General features: G+C 47.4%; 1 protein-coding gene across 1 annotated transcript in view; it reads left to right on the plus strand.

Annotated features, from left to right (window-relative positions):
• The window catches only part of med13a (mediator complex subunit 13a), a 101,697-nt gene that overhangs the window by 72,145 nt on the left and 7,656 nt on the right, over positions 1–21,896 (plus strand). Inside the window, exons 11-22 of the mRNA XM_012865213.3 lie at positions 1,238–1,268; positions 3,297–3,418; positions 3,638–3,728; positions 5,342–5,553; positions 12,672–12,868; positions 15,956–16,878; positions 17,097–17,264; positions 17,998–18,221; positions 19,021–19,210; positions 19,842–20,244; positions 20,406–20,637; positions 21,191–21,382. Of these exons, the coding sequence (XP_012720667.2) occupies positions 1,238–1,268; positions 3,297–3,418; positions 3,638–3,728; positions 5,342–5,553; positions 12,672–12,868; positions 15,956–16,878; positions 17,097–17,264; positions 17,998–18,221; positions 19,021–19,210; positions 19,842–20,244; positions 20,406–20,637; positions 21,191–21,382 (2,985 nt within the window). The remainder of the gene's footprint in view (positions 1–1,237; positions 1,269–3,296; positions 3,419–3,637; positions 3,729–5,341; positions 5,554–12,671; positions 12,869–15,955; positions 16,879–17,096; positions 17,265–17,997; positions 18,222–19,020; positions 19,211–19,841; positions 20,245–20,405; positions 20,638–21,190; positions 21,383–21,896) is intronic.

Raw genomic sequence — 21,896 nt, forward strand, 5'->3', positions numbered from 1 at the left:
AGTACATTAAAAAAAGAATTGTCCTTCTGTCCGTCTTGTCATCTGATTGTTAAAATGTTCCTAATGCACATCCATCCTTCCATTTCTCCACCCGTCCATCCATGTCATCACTCAATCCGCTTCTTCTATCCATCTCATCGTTCATCTATCTGACCATTCCCAAGCAATGCATTTTATTCTGCGATTTTTGTGGGTTCCGGGTTGAATGCCCGTCCGGTGTAAAAGACGTTATAAAGTCAATGCGAAGTCTTTTGTTTTTCCTTTGAAACGGGATAAAAAGTGTATGTCAGTACTGCCATTTCATCCCTTATGATGAAGGAGTCTTGGAGCTCAACAAACATCCCGCCTTGACTTCTTGTCAGAATATTAAAGCAGCCTTCTGTGAATCATGCATGAACGTCAAGCAGCGATCAAGCAGTCCTTTGAACTGGAGAGCTATTGACTGCACTGCTGGCCATGTGACACATGCCGTAACGGGCACATCATCTGATCACTGCGCAGAAGTGCCGCTCCTGTTGAATTAAGAACAGGATGCAAGCATGGAAACCGCTTCAGATGAGTCGAAAAGGGATTAAAATAGTCCAAATTAGGCTCAAATACGAGCACTTTTTTTTTTACTCAAGGCAAACATATTGATATTGGGTTAAGGCATCATTGCTGCCTATAGATTGTGACCTTGGTGTGTATGTTGGGCCTTTAAGGGAGACAAATTAGAGCCTACGCTGGTCAGAGAAAAGCCCCTGGAGCAAAATGAAATCAATGAAGAGGACATAACAGTCCTGTTCCCCTGCTAGTTCTGCTCAGCACACTGTGTACACGCTCACACACTCACACAGGAAACACGCTCACACAGAAGGCCTGCCCTCCCAGATATTGATGTCTGGGCAGGAGACTGAGAAGCCATTCCTTGGATCATGATTTCACTGTGGTCCATGCTGGAAATCCCATTTGCCACAGTGGGAAGAAGCAGTGCCTCTTTTCCTGTTCTGTTTCAGGCCAATTTTCTCTCACTGCTCTATCATTTGATGCTTTTCCCCCCTAGATATTCACATTGATTGGGGGGTGGGGGGCATTTTTAGTTGGTTAGTTTCTGCTATTGCTTATTTATTTTGTTATAGATCCAATTAACGGCTGTAGTTTCTCAGGTATTAACCACATGATAGTCTTTCAGCTTTATCTGTGTCTGATTTACGCTGGCTCTAAACATTTCCTCTTTGTTTTTTTGTTTTTTTCTCAGGGTGAAGATGGAGGAGCCGGTCAAACAGATGGTAAGCATTATTTCATAAAGGTTTACTTAACTGTCACTCACGAGTCATACAACGTACTGTATTTACATGTTGTACACCCACAGACTTGTAACTTTAGCAGGATCTGAGGATGTAGACCAATGCACAGTAGACCCTGCAAGTACAAGCTGGGATCTGAAAAGTGTATCATGCATTTATATTGAACCCACTTCCCTCTAATGCCCTTATAGTGGAGTGCCACTGATTGCTTTCAGAAGTCACCTAACTGATAGATAAATGAGCAAATTGACCAGGGAATACAGCAGACATGTTGGGGATAAACTAGAGGAGACGTTTAAAGCAGGGTTAGTTCATAAAACAATATCTCCGTGATTCTAGCATGAAGGGAGTACAAAATTATTTTAAACCCACCAAAACATGGCCGTCCATGCACGACGACTCCGAACATACAGTGAGAGCTCAGCGGTGTCCAAAGGATGACCTGGGGGCCCTTTACGGCCCTCGCAGTGATCTTAACTGGAAATCAAGAACAGTAAAAAATTTGACCCACCAGCACTGGCAGCTGATGCAGATCAACAGGTTTTAAAGATTTTTAGGGTGGGTGAGCACGAACCTTTTTGTTTCACTTCTACAATTATTTACAGGTACATTTTTACAAAAATCATGCTACTTTGCTTCATGAAAATATGATATTTAGAAATTGTTGTTGATATTTTTTTATTTTTATAATTTTTATTTTGCATGTTAATTGGTGTAATATAGAGTGAGACAGAGAACCCGATAGTACAGCCAGACATGGTGTTGTGCTTAAAGGATATATTGAACAATTAAATAAACAAAGGTGGTACTGGCCGATTAGAGTCCAGGGTGAGCCTGACGCAGGTAGTGCCGATAGCACACAGCAGCCGCAGATCACTGTTTACATTGGCTGGAGGTGAGATCAGGTCCGTGAGATGGGCTTGTGTCAAAGTGTGGGTGTCACTAGTTTAGAGCAGCTGATAATAATGTTAGAGTGGCCTAATCAAAGTTCAGACCTAAATCTAATAGCGAATCTAAGGCTTGGAGATATGGCTTAAAAATAAAATCTCTGATTTTATTATACCAAATCTCATTAAATTATTTTTTTCTCCTTTTTTTTTCTCCTTTTCATCATAGAAATGAAAGAATTTTTTTAAAAACTTGCTTTTATTTCAAACATTTCACTTGGGAGTTGACCCGAATTCAAAGTGCAACTAAATACAAGCTGTGAAACATGCTTGTAAAACAAGATGGCAGCCCTGTCATTGTAAACAATGAAAATGTGACAAAATGTTTGCTGATAGTGGTATTACACACTGAGCTAAGAACAGGCTAAGTAAATGAGGAAATTAAAATGTTATGGTAAAAAAAAGTTTCCTCTACAATATTTTTGACATTTTTGACATATATTGAGCATCGCATGCTTTTTTCATGGAAGACCAATGAGTGCACTGGGAAAATAAAATCCCAATTTTCCAAAACTTTTGTCTTAAAAAATTGTAAATTTGAATGAATCGATTAAAGTGATTTATCGCCCAGGCCTAAGAGAATAGAGGCATGCCTCTAGCTGCTGAAAGGTGGTTTTGGAAAGTATTGATAATCACTATGCTGTAAAAATGTTTAAGACCATCAATCCTTCTCCTGCAACTTCCCACCACTGGACTACTCTGTCAGTGTGTCGCATAAATCCTCCAGGTAGCCTTGGTGCAAATGGTTCAAATGTTTGTCAGGTATGAATACTGCAAGTCTGAAAAGAGCGCTTCATTTACAGCTCAACATTCAGGAAACTATTATCTTCAAGTATTTATTCATCAATTTATGTTTCAAATTTGTTAAAAGTGTTTAGAAAATGGAACCAGGCAGATTTGACTGGAAAAGAAAGTGAGTTTGTGCTGTTCTGGCTCAAAGCAAGAGGTTCGGCCCCTCTGGCTTTTCAAGCAGCCCAGATATACACCTGGGGAATGCAAGATTCAGTCCAAAAGTATTCACTACTAACATCACGCCTGCTCCTGGGTTTCTCCTCATATGCAGATGCACAACGCGCGGCTGCTCACAATCGCATGGCCTCCACCAGCCTGATGCACGTGACGGACCTGGTGGTTTCCTTCAACGACCTCGACAACCTTTTCAACTCGGATGAGGACGATCTGACGGTGAGCGGAGGCCTCGGATCACCCTGGCGTGCATATCTCGTTACGCAGCGCAGTCTGGCAGCATCGTGTGTCTGTGTGTCTGTGTGTGTTCCCATCATTCGGGGCTCTTCTTCCTGTTAATCTGAACGGATGTCATGTCTTATACTTGTGGCTCCTACAGGTGTGAGAGATTAAACGGAGGGTGATTTTCATATAATGTCTCTCATTTTCTATCCACAGCCCGGTACCAGACGACCTGTGAACGGAACAGATGAGAAATTTGGCAACAAAGATCCAAAGCCATCCTCGCTGGACGCCGTGTCTTGCATTAGTATGTATCTCTCCTCCTCTTCCCGCTGATGACTCCCTTGCCACTGTTCCTACACCTTCACGCACAAAGTGTCCATAATTTACGCCTATTCAAATTAACCGCTGCAAATGAATTTTATATTCTTTGTTTAACTAAATGAAACTTGAGGCTTTCGGTCTTGAGGAACAGCTGGATGCTCACGTTTGGCTTCGCCACCTATGGGGGAAAGTATTCTCTTGTAGCGTTTGTTTATCGTTGCCTGGGAAGACGTTTTTTTTTTTGTTTTTTTTTGCCACAAAGTCCCAGGTCCCAGGTTCAAATCCTGCCCAGAGGACTTTCTGTAAGTAGTTCTGCTTCATGTGTGGCTTTCTCTGGGTACTCCAGCCCACAACTCTTCCCACAGTCACAAATCATGACAGGTTAATCCATCTAAATTCGCGTTGACTTCTAATTGACTGGCACCCATTGACCACTGAAGTTAGGCAGCTCAATATAATAATTAGTGAGTTGAATGATTTTTTTTTTTTTTAATGACTTAAATGATTCACTTTGGTGTTCAGTTGTGCATCCCAGTTAAAGGACTGTTGAATTTGTACGTCACATAGGAGGAAAGGGTTTTGTGCCATATTCTCCCACTTTTTCTGCTGCTGCTGCTGCTACACTGTTCAGAGTAGCACTTGTTGCTCCTTCAGGCAGATCTATCCATTCTGTCCCCATTTCCACCATCCAGTATTCCTTCTCTCCATCCATTCTGTCGTCTGTCTAGCCGTTTCTCAGTTCATCCACCCATCTATCCATTTGTTTCTCCATCCGTTCATCTATCGACAGTTTGGTCCCTGTTCCCTCTACCCTCCCACCAGTCTGTCCCTCCTTCTTTGCAACCATCCAGTAATCTATCCATTTACCCATCCTTCCATCCATGCTTTTGTCTCTCACTCTATCCAGCTGCCATACTTGTTTTTGGCCCTATTCCCTAGCTTTGCTCTTTGAATGTTTTTCGAATCCCCTGAAATCCGTCTTGCACTTGCATGCTTTACCTGTATTCTGTCTTGCACCTTTGCGCCGAAACTCTTCACCGTCAAACCTGTCATTGTGCTGTAGATAAAAGCTCTGCATAAAGGGACCATCTGTGTTCATTCGGTTTATCTTCAAAATGAACCCGACTGCTCTGGCTTAGTCTGTAAATGAACTCATAAATACATTGAAAAGGAAAAGGAGGAGACTCTGCAGGAAACGGCAAGATAAATGTGTCGATGCAAATGTTTACTGAGCAATAGTTGATGTGTGCGCTCCGCTTTTAATCTTCATTGTTGTTTCATATTTACATGAGACTGTTTTCAACAGAAGTTTGCCTGTCTTCTTTCCCTGCAGACGAACACAGCTGACATCAGCAAGTATCTCGACAGTGTGTTGAACAACAAAAATAACAAATGGGTCATTAGACACGTCTAGGCACATGCACGATTCACTATTGTTATGTTAAATAGCTTGTTTCCAGATGTTTGTTTTGCGGTTTGAAAGCAGGACACCTATTGTCTGTGGCGTGACTGAAATAAAAATGGAAAAGAAAAGACTCCCTGAAACACATTACAGCGACAGGTGCTGCTAGCTGCTTGTTCTTTGCCCTCCGTCAGGTTCAGCAGACCTGCACCAGATGTTTCCCACGCCTCCCTCGCTCGAGCAGCACATTATGGGTTACTCGCCCATGAACATGTGCAACAAGGAGTACAGCATCATGGAGACCAACCCAGGCATGACCATGCTGGATGGCACCCCCACCCTGGGAGGCCACTTCAAGATTGAGGTGGAGGAGAGCTTCTGCAGCCCCAAACCTTCTGAGATCAAGGTGAGTTTGGCTGCAGAAAAGGGGATACGTGTGACACAGCTGATAAAACCTGTTAACCATTTAGATTCAGCCTGAAATGGAAAGTAAATGTTGAGCTTATTTGTAATTTGCTTCGTTGCCCATCTAAACATCCAACTTATCAGCTAAAGACGTTTAAGAAGAGAGCATGCTCCAGAAATTTAGGAATAAAAAACAATGTATGAATTATTTCTCACATTAAAGATAATTTAATGTATTCATTTGACATAGAGATGCATTGAGAAATCAGCTGGTGACTTTTTTTCCTTCTCAGGCTGCAAGAGAGAGCATTAGCTAACGTGAAGGCTGAACACTTGCTGCGTTTGAAAATGTGTGCAAGGTTTTGAAAATCTTAGTGTGAGGTCCTACACAGAGGAAAGCTCTCATGCTCCTAATGAGTTATCGGAATCGGCCAAAGTAATTAGCAACAGGTCAAAATGTAAGAATTGGAAATCTGCCACAAAATTCTTCTTGCTTCATTTCTGAGCCTGAATCCCTGCTGCCCGATCCGCTCCACTGTTCACTTGGCCACAAGGACTCTATGATGTAAACTTTTTGATCAGTATGCGCCAACTGTACATGCAGACAGGAGCAATGGCAGTGATATGCAGTCGATAAAGAGAATAATTGGTCAGATCACGAGCAGAAGTTTTAGGTTTTAGGAGAGATCAGTTGTTTTCTCAGTGTGGATAACGAAAGTTACGACTGTAACTACGGTTCTATGAATCCCGGATGACCGCCAGAGGCGGTGCTTAAAGCACTGAATGATCACTCTTGCGCATGCACAGGTCGAGAATCTTATACCAACATAGTCACGTGTGACCCCCGGTGACTCCGGAGCCCATATAGTCACGTGACAGCGACAGCTCAGTCCCTTAATCTTCTCGCGAACAACACGATGATTCCGAGGGACCGAGCGCTCTGGCGGTCATCCGGGATTCATAGAACCGTAGTTACAGTCGTAACTTTCGTTCTATTTCATCCCTACTGACCGCCAGAGGCGGTGCTTAAAGCACTGGATGACGATTACCAACAGAGTCCTGAGGAATCACACATGGAAAAGAGAGGACCCCAAAAAAAAAAAACATGCCCACCTCACTGGGATGATGGTGGTCCTTGGGATAGGATCGCCTCCATTGGGTGAAGGGCAGCCAGGTTAACCCTGTAAAACCTAGCAAAGGTATTCGGGGATGACCAAGAGGCTGCTGCACAAATAGCCTCCAGAGAAACCCCAGTCATGGCGGCCCATGACACACTAATGCTCCTGGTGGAATGGCATCGTACACCAGCAGGGGGCTGGCGGCCCTGTAGAACGTAAGCTTGTTCTACCACGTCCACAATCCAACGTGCCAGACGCTGTTTAGAAAGGGCCTGCCCCTTGCGGGGCCCAGCATAGCAAACAAACAGACTATTAGACTGCCGGAGGGAAGCTGTGAGTCTGACATATGCCTCTAGTGCCCGAACAGGGCAGAGAGGCTCATCGGCCCCACCTGCATCAAGGCGAGCAAGCTGGAGGGGCACAGCATGGCTCGCAGTAGAGGCCACTTTGGGAAGAAAAGCAGCGTCAGGCCAGAGTGTGACGCCAGAACCAGCCGGGTTCCAGCGGCAACAGGACTCATGAACAGACAACGCATGGAGCTCACCCACCCGTTTTGCTGAAGCCATGGCGAGGAGAAAAGCTGTCTTTTTTGACACGCACTCAAGACTCGCCTCCGCCAATGGTTCAAATGGAGGAGATCGCAGGGCGGCGAGGACAAGGGAGAGGTCCCACACGGGCACAACAGGGCGTGTGGGAGGGCGCAAGCGACGGGCGCCTCTCAGAAACAAAGAAATATCTTTGTTACGGCCAACTGTTTCCCCACTCATCCCTGAATGCCAGCAAGAGATGGCAGCAACATAAACTTTCAGAGTGGAAGGAGACCGACCTTGGGAGAGCAGTCCTTGAAGGAAGGTCAAAATAACAGAAACAGGGCAGTGCACCGGGTCCTCGTGTCTTGCCTGACACCAGCTGCTAAAAACTTTCCACTTATGAGTGTACACCAGTCGCGTGGAAGGGGCCCTGGCATTAGTCATTGTATGCCCGATGTCTCCGTCATACTCGGAGAAGGACACGCCGGGCCCTGTAGCGGCCAAACCCAGAGATGGAGGCGACTGGGGTTGGGATGCAGGATCTGACCACCCAGTTGTGACAGGAGGTCCTTCCTGCGGGGAAGAGGCATCGGAGAGCTGCAACAGAGCCTGTGCAGCAGTGGAAACCAGGTCCTCCCCGGCCACCGGGGGGCTACCAGAACGACCTGATGCCCTTCCTGAAGGACCCTCAGGAGTGTTGGGCCTATCAGGGGAAGTGGCGGAAACGCATAGAGCAGCACCCTGGGCCAGTCGTGTGCCAGCGCATCCTGACCCAGGGGACTGGCACTGTCTGCCAGGGAGAACCACAGGGGGCAATGTGTTGTCTCCTTGGATGCGAACAGATCTACAGCCGCCCTTCCGTACCTCTGCCAAATGATCTCCACTACCTCCGGATGGAGCCTCCACTCCCCCGGTGGTGGGCGTCCCCGAGAGAGAATATCGGCCGGAACATTCTGGACCCCTGGAATGTGGGCTGCTCTGAGGCTGGTAAAAAGAGGGGCCGCCCAAGTCAAGAGCTTCTGGGTCAGCCTCAGCAGGGCTATCGACCGTGTTCCCCCCTGATGGTTGATATGAAACACCACCGAAGTATTGTCCGACCGCACCAGGACATGCCTGTGGCGCAGGCCTGGGAGGAAGTGTTGCAACGCCCGCCGCACAGCCTCTAGCTCCAGGACGTTGATGTGCTGCCGCTTTTCCTGCGGAGACCATGTCCCTCGGGCAATCTGCCGCTGCCACGACGCCCCCCACCCTGCGGTGGATGCGTCGGTAGAGACGACCTCCCGTCGAGACGGCAGAGAGCCCAGTGGAACCCCCCGGGTCATAAATGCTGCATCCCGCCACTGAGCCAGTGACGCGAGGCAATAAGAGGACACCCGCAGCCTCTTGCGGCGGTGCGGCGTAAGAGAAGGGTCCAGCCTTTGGCTGTTGAGCCACATTTGCAGTGGTCGCAGAGACAGCAGCCCCAGGGGTGTTACCGCAGCAGCCGCAGTCAGCATGCCCAATAGACGAAGATAGAGAATAAAGGGGGGTGCATGGCCGGGCAGAAAAGCGGGCAGCATCTGCAGAATGCTCTCGACACGCTGAGGCGATGGTCGAGCAGTCATGGTTAAGGAGTCCATCGTGATGCCGAGAAACGTGACCACCTGAGATGGAACCAAGTTGCTCTTCTGCCAGTTCACATGAAGACCCAACAGCTCTATATGATCGAGCAGCGTGCGTGTGTCTGCAGCGGCTTGAGCTTCTGTGGGCGCACAGATGAGCCAGTCGTCCAAGTAGGGCAGGATCTTCAGCCCCTTGGCCTGCAGAGGACACAGGGCCGCAGCTACGCACCGCGTGAACACACGTGGGGACAGGGAGAGGCCGAACGGAAGGACTCTGAACTGAAAATGCTTGCCCTGAAACGCAAAGCGGAGGAACTGCTGATGATGCGGTGCAATCGGGACATGAAAGTATGCGTCCTTCAAGTCGACCAAGGTGAACCAGTCGCCTGGGGAGACTGCCTGAAGCACATCCCTGACGCTCAACATGTGGAAGGGGATAGCCTTCAAGAAAACATTCAGACCTCTCAGGTCCAAAATTGGGCGGAGTCCGCCAGTCTTTTTTGGGACTAAAAAATATTTTGAGTAAAAGCCCCCTGGATCCTGCAGGGGGTCGACAGGCAATATAGCGCCCTTGGCCAGCAAGGCGTCTATCTCTTGGCTCAGAGTCTGAGCCATTTCCAGGCCGTGAATCACCGTCATCCTGACTCGACCAGGAACTGGGGGGCGGCGGCGGAACTGTAGTGCATAACCCCGGGTAATTGTAGACACCACCCACGGATCGGGAACGAGAGCGGCCCAACAACTGAGCTGGTCCGGGGTAAAGTGTCCCACCGCCAGCTCGGTGATGTCATTTCCGAGACCCCCTGCCCTTAAGAGGGCGGGAGGGCCGCCGAGGAAACTGTCCGGGTCGGGAAGCGACCCGAGCAGGTCCTGCAGTAGGCGCTGCAGTAGGTGCCGCAGCAGGTCGCGGCGGCCCCATGGGGGGTGTAGTCCGAGCAACATATGTGCGCGAAAGAGATGCCGAGGCACCCGCAGCAGGATGCCGCGATGGTCTGCGATGAAGGCCAGCCAACTGCTGCTTGGTACGGGAAGCCTGGGCCGACCGCTCCAAGGCTGCAAGTGCAGCAGAGCCAAACAACTCCCCCGGAACCACTGGAAGGCTCATCAGGGTCCGTCTACAGGCTTCAGTCAAAGGAGACTGAGCCAGCCACACTTGACGGCGTGCCTGAACCAGGGTGGACAGGACACGGCCGGTTTCCCTTGACAAAAGGGCAAAGGCATGAAGCGATGCGTCCAACAGCCCCCGAGTGGGCGCGTCAATTGCAAAGCCTTCCAAGGAGGCTGAGAGACCTAGTAACAAATGAGACAACGAGTTACCAAGCCGCCCTAAACGAGACCCCGCATCATAGGCCCTGCACAGCAGGTCATCAGTCACCCGGCACTGAGGACGAGGACACCTGGCGTTAGTTCTCAAAGCCTCATCTGGCGCCACAATGAGGGATGCTATTGCGGGCTCAACAGAAGGCATATGGCCCAAGCCAAACTTGGGCGCATCTTGCATGGCCGCCAGAACCCTGCCATCAGAGGTCGGCCGTGAGAAGACCTTAGTGTCTGCCCAACAGGTATGAACCTCTTTAACATATTCGGCTGATGGGGGAACCATAAAGGACGACCTAGCAGGAGGACGTCGAAAGAACGCACTGGAAGTCACAGGTTGGTTCTGCGGAGCATCCAGCTGCAACCGGGCAAAAGCAGTTTTTAACGCACCCACTATAGAATCGTCCTCTTCCGACCGAGAATCGGAAGAGATATGCGAACCGGCATCCGACAGATGCGAGCCGGAGTCAAGCTGATCCTGAAAATCAGTACCCGATGCTGCTAGGGAAATAGCATCGTCCTCCAAGGCAGAGAGTCCTGAACCCATGCTCTGCACTGGGTCAGGGTCTTCAACCAAGCCCGCGCCACGTCCGTCCCTGAGGGACTCCAGCAGCGCTTTCATCTCCTTCAACTCAGAAGTAAGATGAGCCACCTGCCCAGATAAGCCCTCGGAATCCGTAGGGCTTCTCTTGGTCCTCTTCCGGGGGGGCCCCGCAGCCTCAGGAACCGTACGCTTCCTAGGCTGGCCGGTGCCCTGACAGTCAGCTAAGCGAGCATTACGCAGGGACAAGGGAAGAACAGAACAATTAGGGCAGGCCGCTTCAGTCAAGGCCTCCCTCAGGTGATCCGGTCCCAAACAAGAGGGACAGAGGTCATGCCCATCCTCTAACTGGAGAGGGGCCAAACAAGCTCTGCAGCACGGCACGTCCAACATCATGTGCTCGCAGGACTAGGTCAGGTCGAGCTGAAAACGCTACTCTTGACACTAGCAGACGAGCAAATAGGCCAGGAAACCCGGTCGAGCAGAACACGCCACCAGGGGTTCCCCAGCAGTGGAAAAGCTGCAAAGAGCACTGTGAGGGAAGCCGAACACGGCTGCTCACAATGAGAAGGCGAGCCCGAAAACGGCCGCAATTAACTTAATAGGCAAGCTCGGGAACGGCTGCCCGGTAAATGAAGGAGGCAAGCTCGGGAACGGCTGCCCGGTAAATAAAGGAGGCAAGCCCGAAAACGGCTGCACGGTAAACGAAGGAGGCAAGCCCGAAAACGGCTGCACGGTAAATGGAGGAGGCAAGCCCGAAAACGGCTGCACGGTAAATAAAGGAGGCAAGCCCGAAAACGGCTGCCCGGTAAATAAAGGAGGCAAGCCCGAAAACGGCTGCACGGTAAATAAAGGAGGCAAGCCCGAAAACGGCTGCACGGTAAATGGAGGAGGCAAGCCCGAAAACGGCTGCACGGTAAACGGAGGAGGCAAGCCCGAAAACGGCTGCACGGTAAATAAAGGAGGCAAGCTCGGGAACGGCTGCCCGGTAAATAAAGGAGGCAAGCCCGAAAACGGCTGCACGGTAATGAGACGCAAGCTCAATCAGTATATGTAAGCCAACACGGCCGCAATTTGCCAAGATAAAGGCAAGCCGCAAGAACGGCTGTAGAGTAAATAAGAAACGCACGCCCGAAAGCGGGAGCGATTAACAAAATATGCACCAACCAAAAACCAAACGGCAAGCAACAGGTTGGTCGGAGTCGCCAAAAAGGCAAAAGGAAATCGACGCAGGGAGCGAACGCGTCCCGCTTCCCGTCGAATAAAGGAAAACAACTTACCAATCGAAGAAAGAGTTGTAATAAGAATAGCTTGCGCAGCCTCTGGAGGGCGAGAAAATCCTCGCAGCCCCGACCGTAGTCTCGAGGCTACCAGCGACAAGCAACAATCAGTGACTTACCACCTGCACAACCTGCATGCGAGAAGATTGAAAGGGACTGAGCTGTCGCTGTCACGTGACTATATGGGCTCCGGAGTCACCGGGGGTCACACGTGACTATGTTGGTATAAGATTCTCGACCTGTGCATGCGCAAGAGTGATCATTCAGTGCTTTAAGCACCGCCTCTGGCGGTCAGTAGGGATGAAATAGAACCTATGTCGCAGGAAGCACAACAACAAAATAAGGCTTTTATATTTTGGTGAGACATCACTTAATGATTTTTTTTTTTCATTTGTTTTTTAGTATTGCATGTATTTAACGCCAAGTTATCATGCCTTAAGATGCTGTAGTGAAACCTGTTTATATCTGAGTGTATGTTCAGCAGAGCTAAGATGGTATGAACCAGCGGTTCATGCAAGTCTCCTTCACTAATATGGAGACGTATGAACTCGATGGGGTCATACTACAAATAAAGAGGTTATCTTGTTTCTTTCATTTTTTTAAACTGTGCTGCTTGACATTCCTGAAGTTGCTGCTTGGCATTTTTTATATAGTTATGTCTTTTTTATTTTGCAGTCATTTAGGAAAAAAATCATTCTCCTCATGCCTTCTTGCTCTCTTTTTTTTTTCTAGGACTATTCATTCGTGTACAAGCCAGAGCTATGTCAGGCATTTGTAGGCTGCTCCATGTTCGCCCCCCTGAAGACGTTGCCCAGCCAGTGTCTCCCACCGCTCAAAGTACCGGAGGACTGCGTCTACCGGACAAGCTGGACCATGGGCAGGGAGATGCTCAATCCTGTGCCTGCGCTGGGCTTCCTAAACAAAGACGGGTAGATCCTCACCCTCCTTTGGTCTGCACGTGCAAATCCCTGTCATATGTTTCTCCTCTGCTCTCTTTCTGTCCATGCACACCAACCGTTCCCTCCCCTTGACACCACCTTAGCAGCCAGCTCCATTATCCATGCATGACTGCTTTAGGCACACCAGACAAATGAGTAAAAATATCTACCAAGTTGAGGAGCTGGATTATTAGTGGATAATAGAATGGGAGAGCGCTCTGAGTTGCTCCATGCCACCCAGCTGCTCATAGATCAGATTCCTGTCGCTACACAGCCTCAGCTCGGATGTTTTTGTTTCCCCTGTGAAAAGTTCTCATGAGCACATTTATGTAAAAAACAAACAAAGCGCACAATTGTTTTCTCTTGCTTAGACATGGTCCTGTGTGTGGTGCTGCTGGGATGATAACCGTAGGTAAAAATGTCACAAACTAAACCAAAACCATATAACAAGATCAGGGTTGCATCAATTTAAAACAAAGGCAACGATTCCTACCACTGCTATATTATTGAAACATGATGATTATTACAGTTGTAAATATTCTTACTATATTTTGTATTTCGATTAAGACATGAGCTGAATCGTAATAAAAGAAGGTGGCTGCTTAACAGCCTTTAGTTTTAAAGCCCTCCTCTTTTTGACAAGTAAAATGAGGAGGGGTCCCACCAGGACTCTGTTCTCACAGCTGAAAATATTTCCAAACTGCTAAGTTTGCTAAGCGCTTGTATGCCAGGGGAAATGGTAGTTGCCTTGCTTCCCAGCTGACCATCAGTGTGCAGCTCTGGAGTGGGAGCCCTGTGTTGCTATATGCTCCATAAAGTCAGAGAAATTTGGAGTCACTCCTCCACTTTCTCTGGAATATCATCAAAAAGAATCATAAATCATACAATTTTAGCAATTTACAACAAATAGCTTACCATAATACATACCATAATTTCTGCAACCAAGTTCTGAAATTAAAAACAAATAGAGTCAATGTATACACAGCAAAAAAGGCTGTTGCACTTTTCCCTCTATTCCTGACTGGACCGTGTTTAGAGTTTGAACTAATATGTGAACTGTAAGCTCACAGCCATGCATGTCCAGGCTGAACTCGGTGTGCTAACTTATTTTTAGAGTCGCACCAATCAGGCTTTTCCTGGCCGAAACCAGTTTCTGCTTTTCTGTGTTGTCTGATGTGCCGATTCCAGTTTTGACTGATTTTTAGTTTTTTTTAATTGAATCAGAACGTATTAAGAGCTACAGTAAGCTTTCTTTGCAAACACACAAGCAGTACATCTGCTCTAAGAGGGGAACTCACAGATGTTGGATCTAGTCTTACTGGGTTTGGAAGGTCTGGAAGAAAAAGGAAGACATGATCTTTGCACTAAATATGTCTGGCCAGAGCTCAGCGTGATAAAGATCTTAATATGTAGCGCAGGTGTTGCCTTAGTGTCTGTCCCATACTGAATGTGCTGTGGCTGGGACTTCCTGCTCATGGGTCTGTGCCAGAAGTTGTTCCCCTCGTGCAGCGAGGGACATGGTGTACTCCCTCTCTCTCTCCCCCCCGTGCCCCCCCTTCCCTCTTTCTCGCCATCCAAGGCCTCGCAGTTAGTTCCCAAAAATAACCCCCTTACCTCAGAGGGACACTTACCGAGGTGTTTATTGAATGCTTTTCTTTCTCCTTTTTTACTGCTACCCATTTCTCATCATTATCTCTCTCTCTCTCTCTCTCTCTCTCTCTCTCTCTCTCTGGTGTTTTTGTACAGTTGGGATTAAACTTGTGAGCAGTCAGATCACTCAGCATTTCTGCTGTCTTATCCCAAGATGTCTAATTATGCAACATATTTGAATATTCAGTGCTGCTGTTAGAAACCTTATAAATAAATACGGGCATGTTTCTTTTACACAGCCTGTGTATCAGATTGCACGGACTTGTGTGATGCATGACAAAATAATCGGAGGTGGAAGTGCACCGAGAAAATCGTGTTTTTTTTTTTTGGGTTGATCTTTCAGAGAATGTCAGAAATCTGATATTTCAGTGAGCACTGAACACACCATACATACTGGTGTTGATCATATAATTAGAATTTTTGTGTCTTGCCAAGGCGTCAGTGGTCGTCTTTTGGATGTCAACTGTCAAGTCAGCAGTCTTCCCCGTGATTGTGAAACCTACAGAACTAGACTGAGAGACTATTTAAAGGTTTTGAGTTAATTAGCTGATTAGAATGTGTACCAGATATTGGATCTTTTCACAATATTAAAATTTTCTGAGATAATGAATTTGGGGTTTTATTAGTTGTCAGTTCTAATCATCAAAATTAAAAGAAATAAACACTTGAAATGTATCAGTCTGTGTGTATTGAGTGAATATAATACACAAGTTTCACTTTTTGAATGGAATTACAGAAGAAAAAAAAAAATTCATGATATTCTACCTGTAGGTGCTAATGGGTCCCACTTACAATAACACCTTGTTGTCAACATTGTTACTGCTAAGCAAAAGCTCAGACTGAGTCACTTTCACTGTTGGTGATGTGTTTAGAAGAAAGGCAGAGAAGCAGAAGGTTGTTGGGAACTATTTAATGACATGTTCTGCGATTCCTTCAGCCTGCAACAGATTGAGACATTTAGTGCATCATTTTGTCTGTGCTGGATCTGGACATCTTGGGAGCGGTTTGACAATCTCATCGTTAAAGACCTATATTCTCTAGGGAACACACTGTGAGCCTACTGTTCACAGCTAGTAATGCTAACTGGATTAGCTGCTAGTATAGGACGCTAAAGGCTGTTACAGTGTCAGCTGTTATCATTTTGTCATTGTTTCCTGTACTGAAACCCTGTTTTACACCTACTGTTCTCACATAAGATATGACGGGCCCTCTGCTCTCTTGTATAAATTGAAAATGACCGCTCACAGCAGGATAGCTGGACACATATTCAACTAAAATTAGAGTTTGGGCAACAGTCTAATCTCTGCATCTCTGTTCTCATTATCAGAAAAGAATCCTGTTATAGACCTCCTTGGCTTCTTTTTTAGAGACTAGAGTAGGATTTCCTTCTTGGCACTAACTCCTGTGCTTCAATCTGTCTTCCATCAGTAATATTCCCAGTGTGGGCAGTGCCATGGACCAGGACTACACCCAGACCTACACCCCCCAGACCCACACTCCCTTCATGTCCAACAGCGCTCCCCCCAGTAACAGCGGCACTAGCATCCTGCCTTCCCCCGCCACACCACGTTTCTCGGCTCCCACCCCACGTACACCTCGGACCCCACGCACGCCCCGGGGCCCCTCCAGCGTCCAGGGCTCTGTAAAGTATGAGAACTCGGACCTGTACTCTCCAGCGTCTACTCCTTCTACATGCCGACCTCTGAACTCGGTGGAGCCGGCCACGGTCCCCTCCATCCCTGAAGCCCACAGCCTCTACGTCACGCTAATCCTCTCGGAGTCGGTCATGAACCTCTTCAAGGACTGCAACTTCGACAGCTGCTGCATCTGCGTGTGCAACATGAACATCAAAGGAGCCGACGCGGGGGTATACCTGAGCGGCGCTGATGGTGAAGATCAAGACCCCTGCAGCTGCGGCTTCAGCGCCGTTGTGAACCGGCGGTACGGAAACGGCTCCGGCCTCTTCCTGGAAGACGAGCTGGACATCATCGGCCGGGGTTCGGACATCAGCAAGGAGGCAGAAAAGAGCTTCGAGGAGCTGCGGCTCTCCTCGTTGGAGAGGACGGGGGTTGGACGAGGGGACCGCGTTCCAGATGAGCTTATTGTGCTCCTGCAGGACCAGTGCACAAACCCATTTTCGCCCATTTCAGTCATGGAGCATGAGGCAGCAACGAGGGGGCCGAGCGGGGCCCCTGTGCCGCCCTGTGTACGGGTGGAGGAGAGAGACTACCGTAGTGACTGCTACATGGCTCTGGAACACGGCAGGCAGTTCATGGACAACATGTCAGGCGGCAAAGTGGACGAGGCGCTGGTGAAGAGCACCTGCCTGCACCACTGGGCCAAACAAAATGGTATGTTCCCATCTCAGACAATGGTTACAAAGCCCCTTGAGTTTTCTAAATCACGTAGCATCACATGAATATATGTTTACCAGTAATGTAGAAAAGGAAATAGTGATGGTTGTGAGACAGCATGTTAATATTACTAACTGGCAAACATAGTTTAGTCTTCCCAGAGTGTTGTTCTCCTTTGTTTACATCAGTCTGTCATTTGTTCCCTTGATCCGCAGCAGTGGACGTGAGTTCCCTTTGCTCTCAGGATGTGCTGCGGGTGCTGATGTCGCTCCAGCCTGTTCTTCAGGACGCCATTCAGAAGAAGAGGACGGTTCGGTCGTGGGGGGTTCAGGGCCCCCTCACCTGGCAGCAGTTCCACAAGATGGCTGGACGAGGCTCCTATGGTAAAGTTAGACCTCAGATCACTGCAGGCTGGTCTATTTGGTGATTTCCAGATGGCAGAACTTTGAGCTCAGCTTAGATATCATTCCTGATCCGGCATTCTGTTGCACTGTAGAGGAAAAGGCAAGACGTCTTTCATTTTAGTCTTTTTGTTTTTGTTTTGTGAAAACAGAAAAGTTTTGTTGCGTTTGATTTATTTATTTACATTTTTAATACGGAACTAGAATAAAATAATTGGGTCTGACTCAGTGCTGTTTTTCAGCGGGTTCCTGCTCTGCAGCACATGAAAAAACACAAACATTCATCGCCATTGTAATATCAGCTAACACAGGACAACACAGTCACACATATATACTCAGTTGTTCATCTACTCCCCAACGACACACATTTTCTCTGACGACGGCACCATTTGAAAACGGGTTCCAGAGAGGAACCCGTCTCCGTTGTCGCGTCCACAGGAAAAACTAAATCCTCCTCATTGGAGAAATCCTGGCACATGCACAGTGGGGCTGCAGTCATTAGAAACTAAGCAAAGTGTGTTTGTAGACATGAGCGTGTTGTTGACTGTCAAAGAACATACCGCCCACTACTGGCGTGGCAGGGTAATTACACCGCTTTTAACGTTTCTACTAGTTTTTTGTGCACAGGGATCAAGCAGATGCGTTTACAGAAAAAGAAAGACAATCTTGTTTTTAATGTTGCGTAAACAGGTTCTATTCTTTCTCCCCTCCACAGGCACAGATGAGTCTCCAGAGCCTCTGCCCATCCCCACCTTCCTGGTGGGTTATGAGTATGACTTTGTGGTGCTGTCTCCGTTTGGTTTGCCATACTGGGAGAAGCTTCTGCTGGACCCTTACGGCTCTCAGCGGGACATCGGGTACCTGGTAGTTTGTCCCGACAGCGAAGCCATGCTCAGCGGCGCCAAAAGCTTCTTCCGAGACCTCACAGCTGTTTACGAGGTAAAAAATGGCAATGCAAGTCATGCACTGTTAACGGGCGTTAGAGACACGCCAAGGTATTTTTATGGGGCTTTTTTGTGGTAAACCAAGAAAAAGTAGTGCACAGGTGAAAAGTGGAAGGCAGAAAATGCATGGTTCATCGCTGTTTTTGGAAATAAAAATCTAAGAAAGGCAGCATACAGTTGGCTCTCACCTGTTCATCTCTGCAAAATGGGCGCATAAGGTTCAGTCAGACCGGGCGTAGAGCATCTCCCCTCAGGGTTTAGTTTTAGGCCCTAACCCTGCTGTGTCCAGTGGTCTTCATGCTGCTGTCTGTCCAGTAATGGTCTCTGACAACCTTCTGCAGCCATCACAGAACAGCTGCCTTTCTGCTCAGAGTACTTAACACACAGGTGGACTATTTGGTAACACTGACCAACAAAGACAGCGTTTCACTGGATTTCAGTTAAGAGTATCGGAGTCAAAGGATCTGAGTATGATGGCATGCCACACTTTTCAGATTTGCATTTGTAATAACATTTGAAAACCATGTGTTTTGTTCTTGCACAGTTGTTTTTATTATCTCTAAAATATGTTTTACATTGGTGTGAATACTTTTCCAAGGCACTGTGTCAAAGCTGACTAACGATCTGAAACTTTTCTGTGATAGTAGAAGGCCTGGCTTTAAATAAAGCATATTGTTTGTGCTCTCAACCGCTACGCTTGAAGCTCAAGATGTTTTGTAAGCAAATTTCTCTACAGTAACTCTTGTGAAAATATTAATTTTGCTCCTGTCTCTGTTTATTTGTTTCTGTCTCAGTCCTGTCGCCTGGGCCAGCACCGACCTATTTCAAGGAGTTACCCTGACGGCATTGTAGTTGTTGGCGGCAGCGGAGCCAAAAGTGTTATGGATCAGCCCGTCAGCGACTGGTTCCTTAAGGCTGCCAGCAGCAACAGCGACGCCTTCACCAAGCTCAAGCTCTATGCACAAGTGTGCCGACACAACCTCGGTACGTGTCAGGCACACACCGTTTCTATATTCTACACAGCCCATGGCTCTTGTGCACTTAATGCAATATTTAGTCGCCTTTTCTTCTCGGTTTCCACCTTCAACGTGTCTTTGGTTTAGTTATTATCCAAGTTTGATTTTAAAAAGGCTAGGCAGGGAACCTTGAAAGTCTAAAAGAGAGCAGTGCTTTGAAATGCCAAGAAGTGAGATCAGTGTAGGAGGATGTTGAAATGGAGTAAAGTAAGTGGGGTGTTTTTCTTTTTTTTTTTTGTTCCTCCCATCAGACAGCTGGAGATAGAAGCATTAAACCACCTAGTGGTCTCTCTCTCTGCCACATCTTGAACAATTTTGTTCAAAGTTAACGTCCATTCATTTAGACTGAAGGATGAGGTTATAAGAATTTGGTTGCCAACTAAAGCTGTGGGGATCAATTATGTCATCAAGCTAATATTGATAGTCTAAAGCAGGCTGCTAAAATCTTGGTATTACCTTTGCTGCAGTGACAGATCCTAACTGTGGGCACCCGTCGGGTGCACAGTGTGCTTTAAGTAGTCGGCAGAGATTCTTCTGTTCCTGTTTTTGTGCTTTGTCATTGATGAATTCTGACGGCGTATCCTTGTCTCCCCCTCTAGCTCCTTACCTCGCTTCACAAACATTAGACAGCTCACTCCTCACGCAGCCTAGTGCCTCTTCTTCATCCAGCCAGACATCACCCACTCAACAACCTAGCTCCACCTCCAACACAGCCAGCCAGATGGGCTCCTCCGTTCCCAACAACAGCAGCAGCAGCACCAACACCAACGGAAACGGCTCTGGAAACGCCTCCGCGTCATCCAACGGCCTTGCAGCATCCTCGGGCCAGCCTGGCAGCACAATGCCGTCTGGCAAGCCAAGCTCTTTCCCACCGTTTGGAAACATGAACAGCCAGGGTTCCCAGAGTGGACAGCTGGGACAGCAGGCTGGCACCCAGAATGCTCCCACCTCAGGGGACAACTCCAGCAGCCAGTTCCAGGGGCCCACAGAACCCCCTGAAAGGTGCAGCACAGCTTCAGTTTTCATTCAAGAACAGTTTTTGTTGCTTCATGTGTGCAATGGCTTGCTTTTCAGAAGGAATAGACAACACTTTAGTTTTACTTTAGTATTTTCATACTGACACTGAGCGTTTTTTTTTTTTGGTTTTTTTTTCTTCCACGCAGCACTTTGGAGCGGGAGAAAATAGGCGTGCCTACAGACGGGGAGTCCCATGCTGTAACCTATCCTCCTGCCATCGTCGTTTACATCGTGGATCCCTTTAGCTACGAGGAGGCCGACGGAGGCTCGGGACCAGTGCCTACCCATTCCAGCGTGTGGACGCTGGGTTTGCTCCGCTGCTACCTAGAGATGCTGCAGTTTCTGCCTCCACACATTCGCAACTCTATTTCCGTACAGGTGAATAGACTTACACACAACTGGCTATCCTGGCACCAATAATTTCAGTTTTATCCTGGTAACCAAGTAAAGCTGAATGGGATAATTTTATACTGAAAGTGGACATTTTTGTCGTTCTGCTCAGTGCTTAGTTTGTTCCCAGTGGCCTGATTGCTGACATGTCCGTCATCATCATCACAGGCAGTAAATTGTTAATGATTTTTAAATGGCGAAAAGCTGAATTGTTAATGTCACCATGCTAAGCTAAGCTAGGTAGCGTATTTGGGATTTCTTTGGGAGGAAATCTTTTATTTTCACAGTTTGTGGCTAACCAAAACACCCGCACTGAACTTCTCACGCTGGACAGAGGCTTCCCTCCACTTTAAGTCATGCATTTAAACCGTGCTTTGTTCAACGTACACCAATGATGCAACTTACAACATAAATGTGTTTAAAAAAACAATATAATTTTAAATGTAATGCAAATATTCTGTAATCCACACATGTTCAAAGTTGCACGTCTTGATTAAAATATGGACACTACCCCATTACCACCTTTTTTGTCCATCCACAGATTGTCCCCTGTCAGTATTTACTCCAGCAAGTCAGAGGAGAAGACCGTCATATCTACGCCCAGCACCTCAAATCTCTGGCCTTCTCCGTCTTTGCTCAGTGCAGACGGCCTCTGCCCACCTCCACCAACGTCAAGTCACTGACCGGCTTCGGCCCTGGATTAGCCATTGATAACTCGCTGAAGAGCCCAGAGGTAAATGTAACATGCAGCCAAGTTGTCGCACGCATGCAGCACACAACTGCTCAGAAAGGATTTCTGCATCATTTTTAATCTGATCTGTTTGTAAGCAAAGAGACCCTCTGCGTGGTAGCAGAGGTAACGTTTAGCAGCGGACAGCTTTCTAGACGGGCATTAATCTAAATCTGTATTTAGTCCATCACTGAACAGATGGAATTAGTTTTTAGGGCTTTACAGTTGTTTATGATGCTGGAACACAACCAGAGGAATTTGTAACCTCTGTTCCTTTAGAGTTTACTTTTTTTATTATCTGCTTGGCTAGCTCCCTGAAACATTCATAATGGGCTTTCTAATGCCCGTTTAAACAAAGGGGGACCTTAGATCAGGATCTGATTAAGTCAGCTTTCTTCCTTGCAAAAAAGGTTTACTTGTCCTCTTACTGACACACTTTAAGGTCCCTTTTAGAATAAAGGTGGTCCAGTTGGTCTACTTGAAGCTTATGAGTCTTATAGTCTTGTAGAGATGAATA

The sequence above is a fragment of the Fundulus heteroclitus genome, chromosome 11, assembly GCF_011125445.2.
Source record: "Fundulus heteroclitus isolate FHET01 chromosome 11, MU-UCD_Fhet_4.1, whole genome shotgun sequence".
NCBI classification, from domain to species: domain Eukaryota; kingdom Metazoa; phylum Chordata; class Actinopteri; order Cyprinodontiformes; family Fundulidae; genus Fundulus; species Fundulus heteroclitus.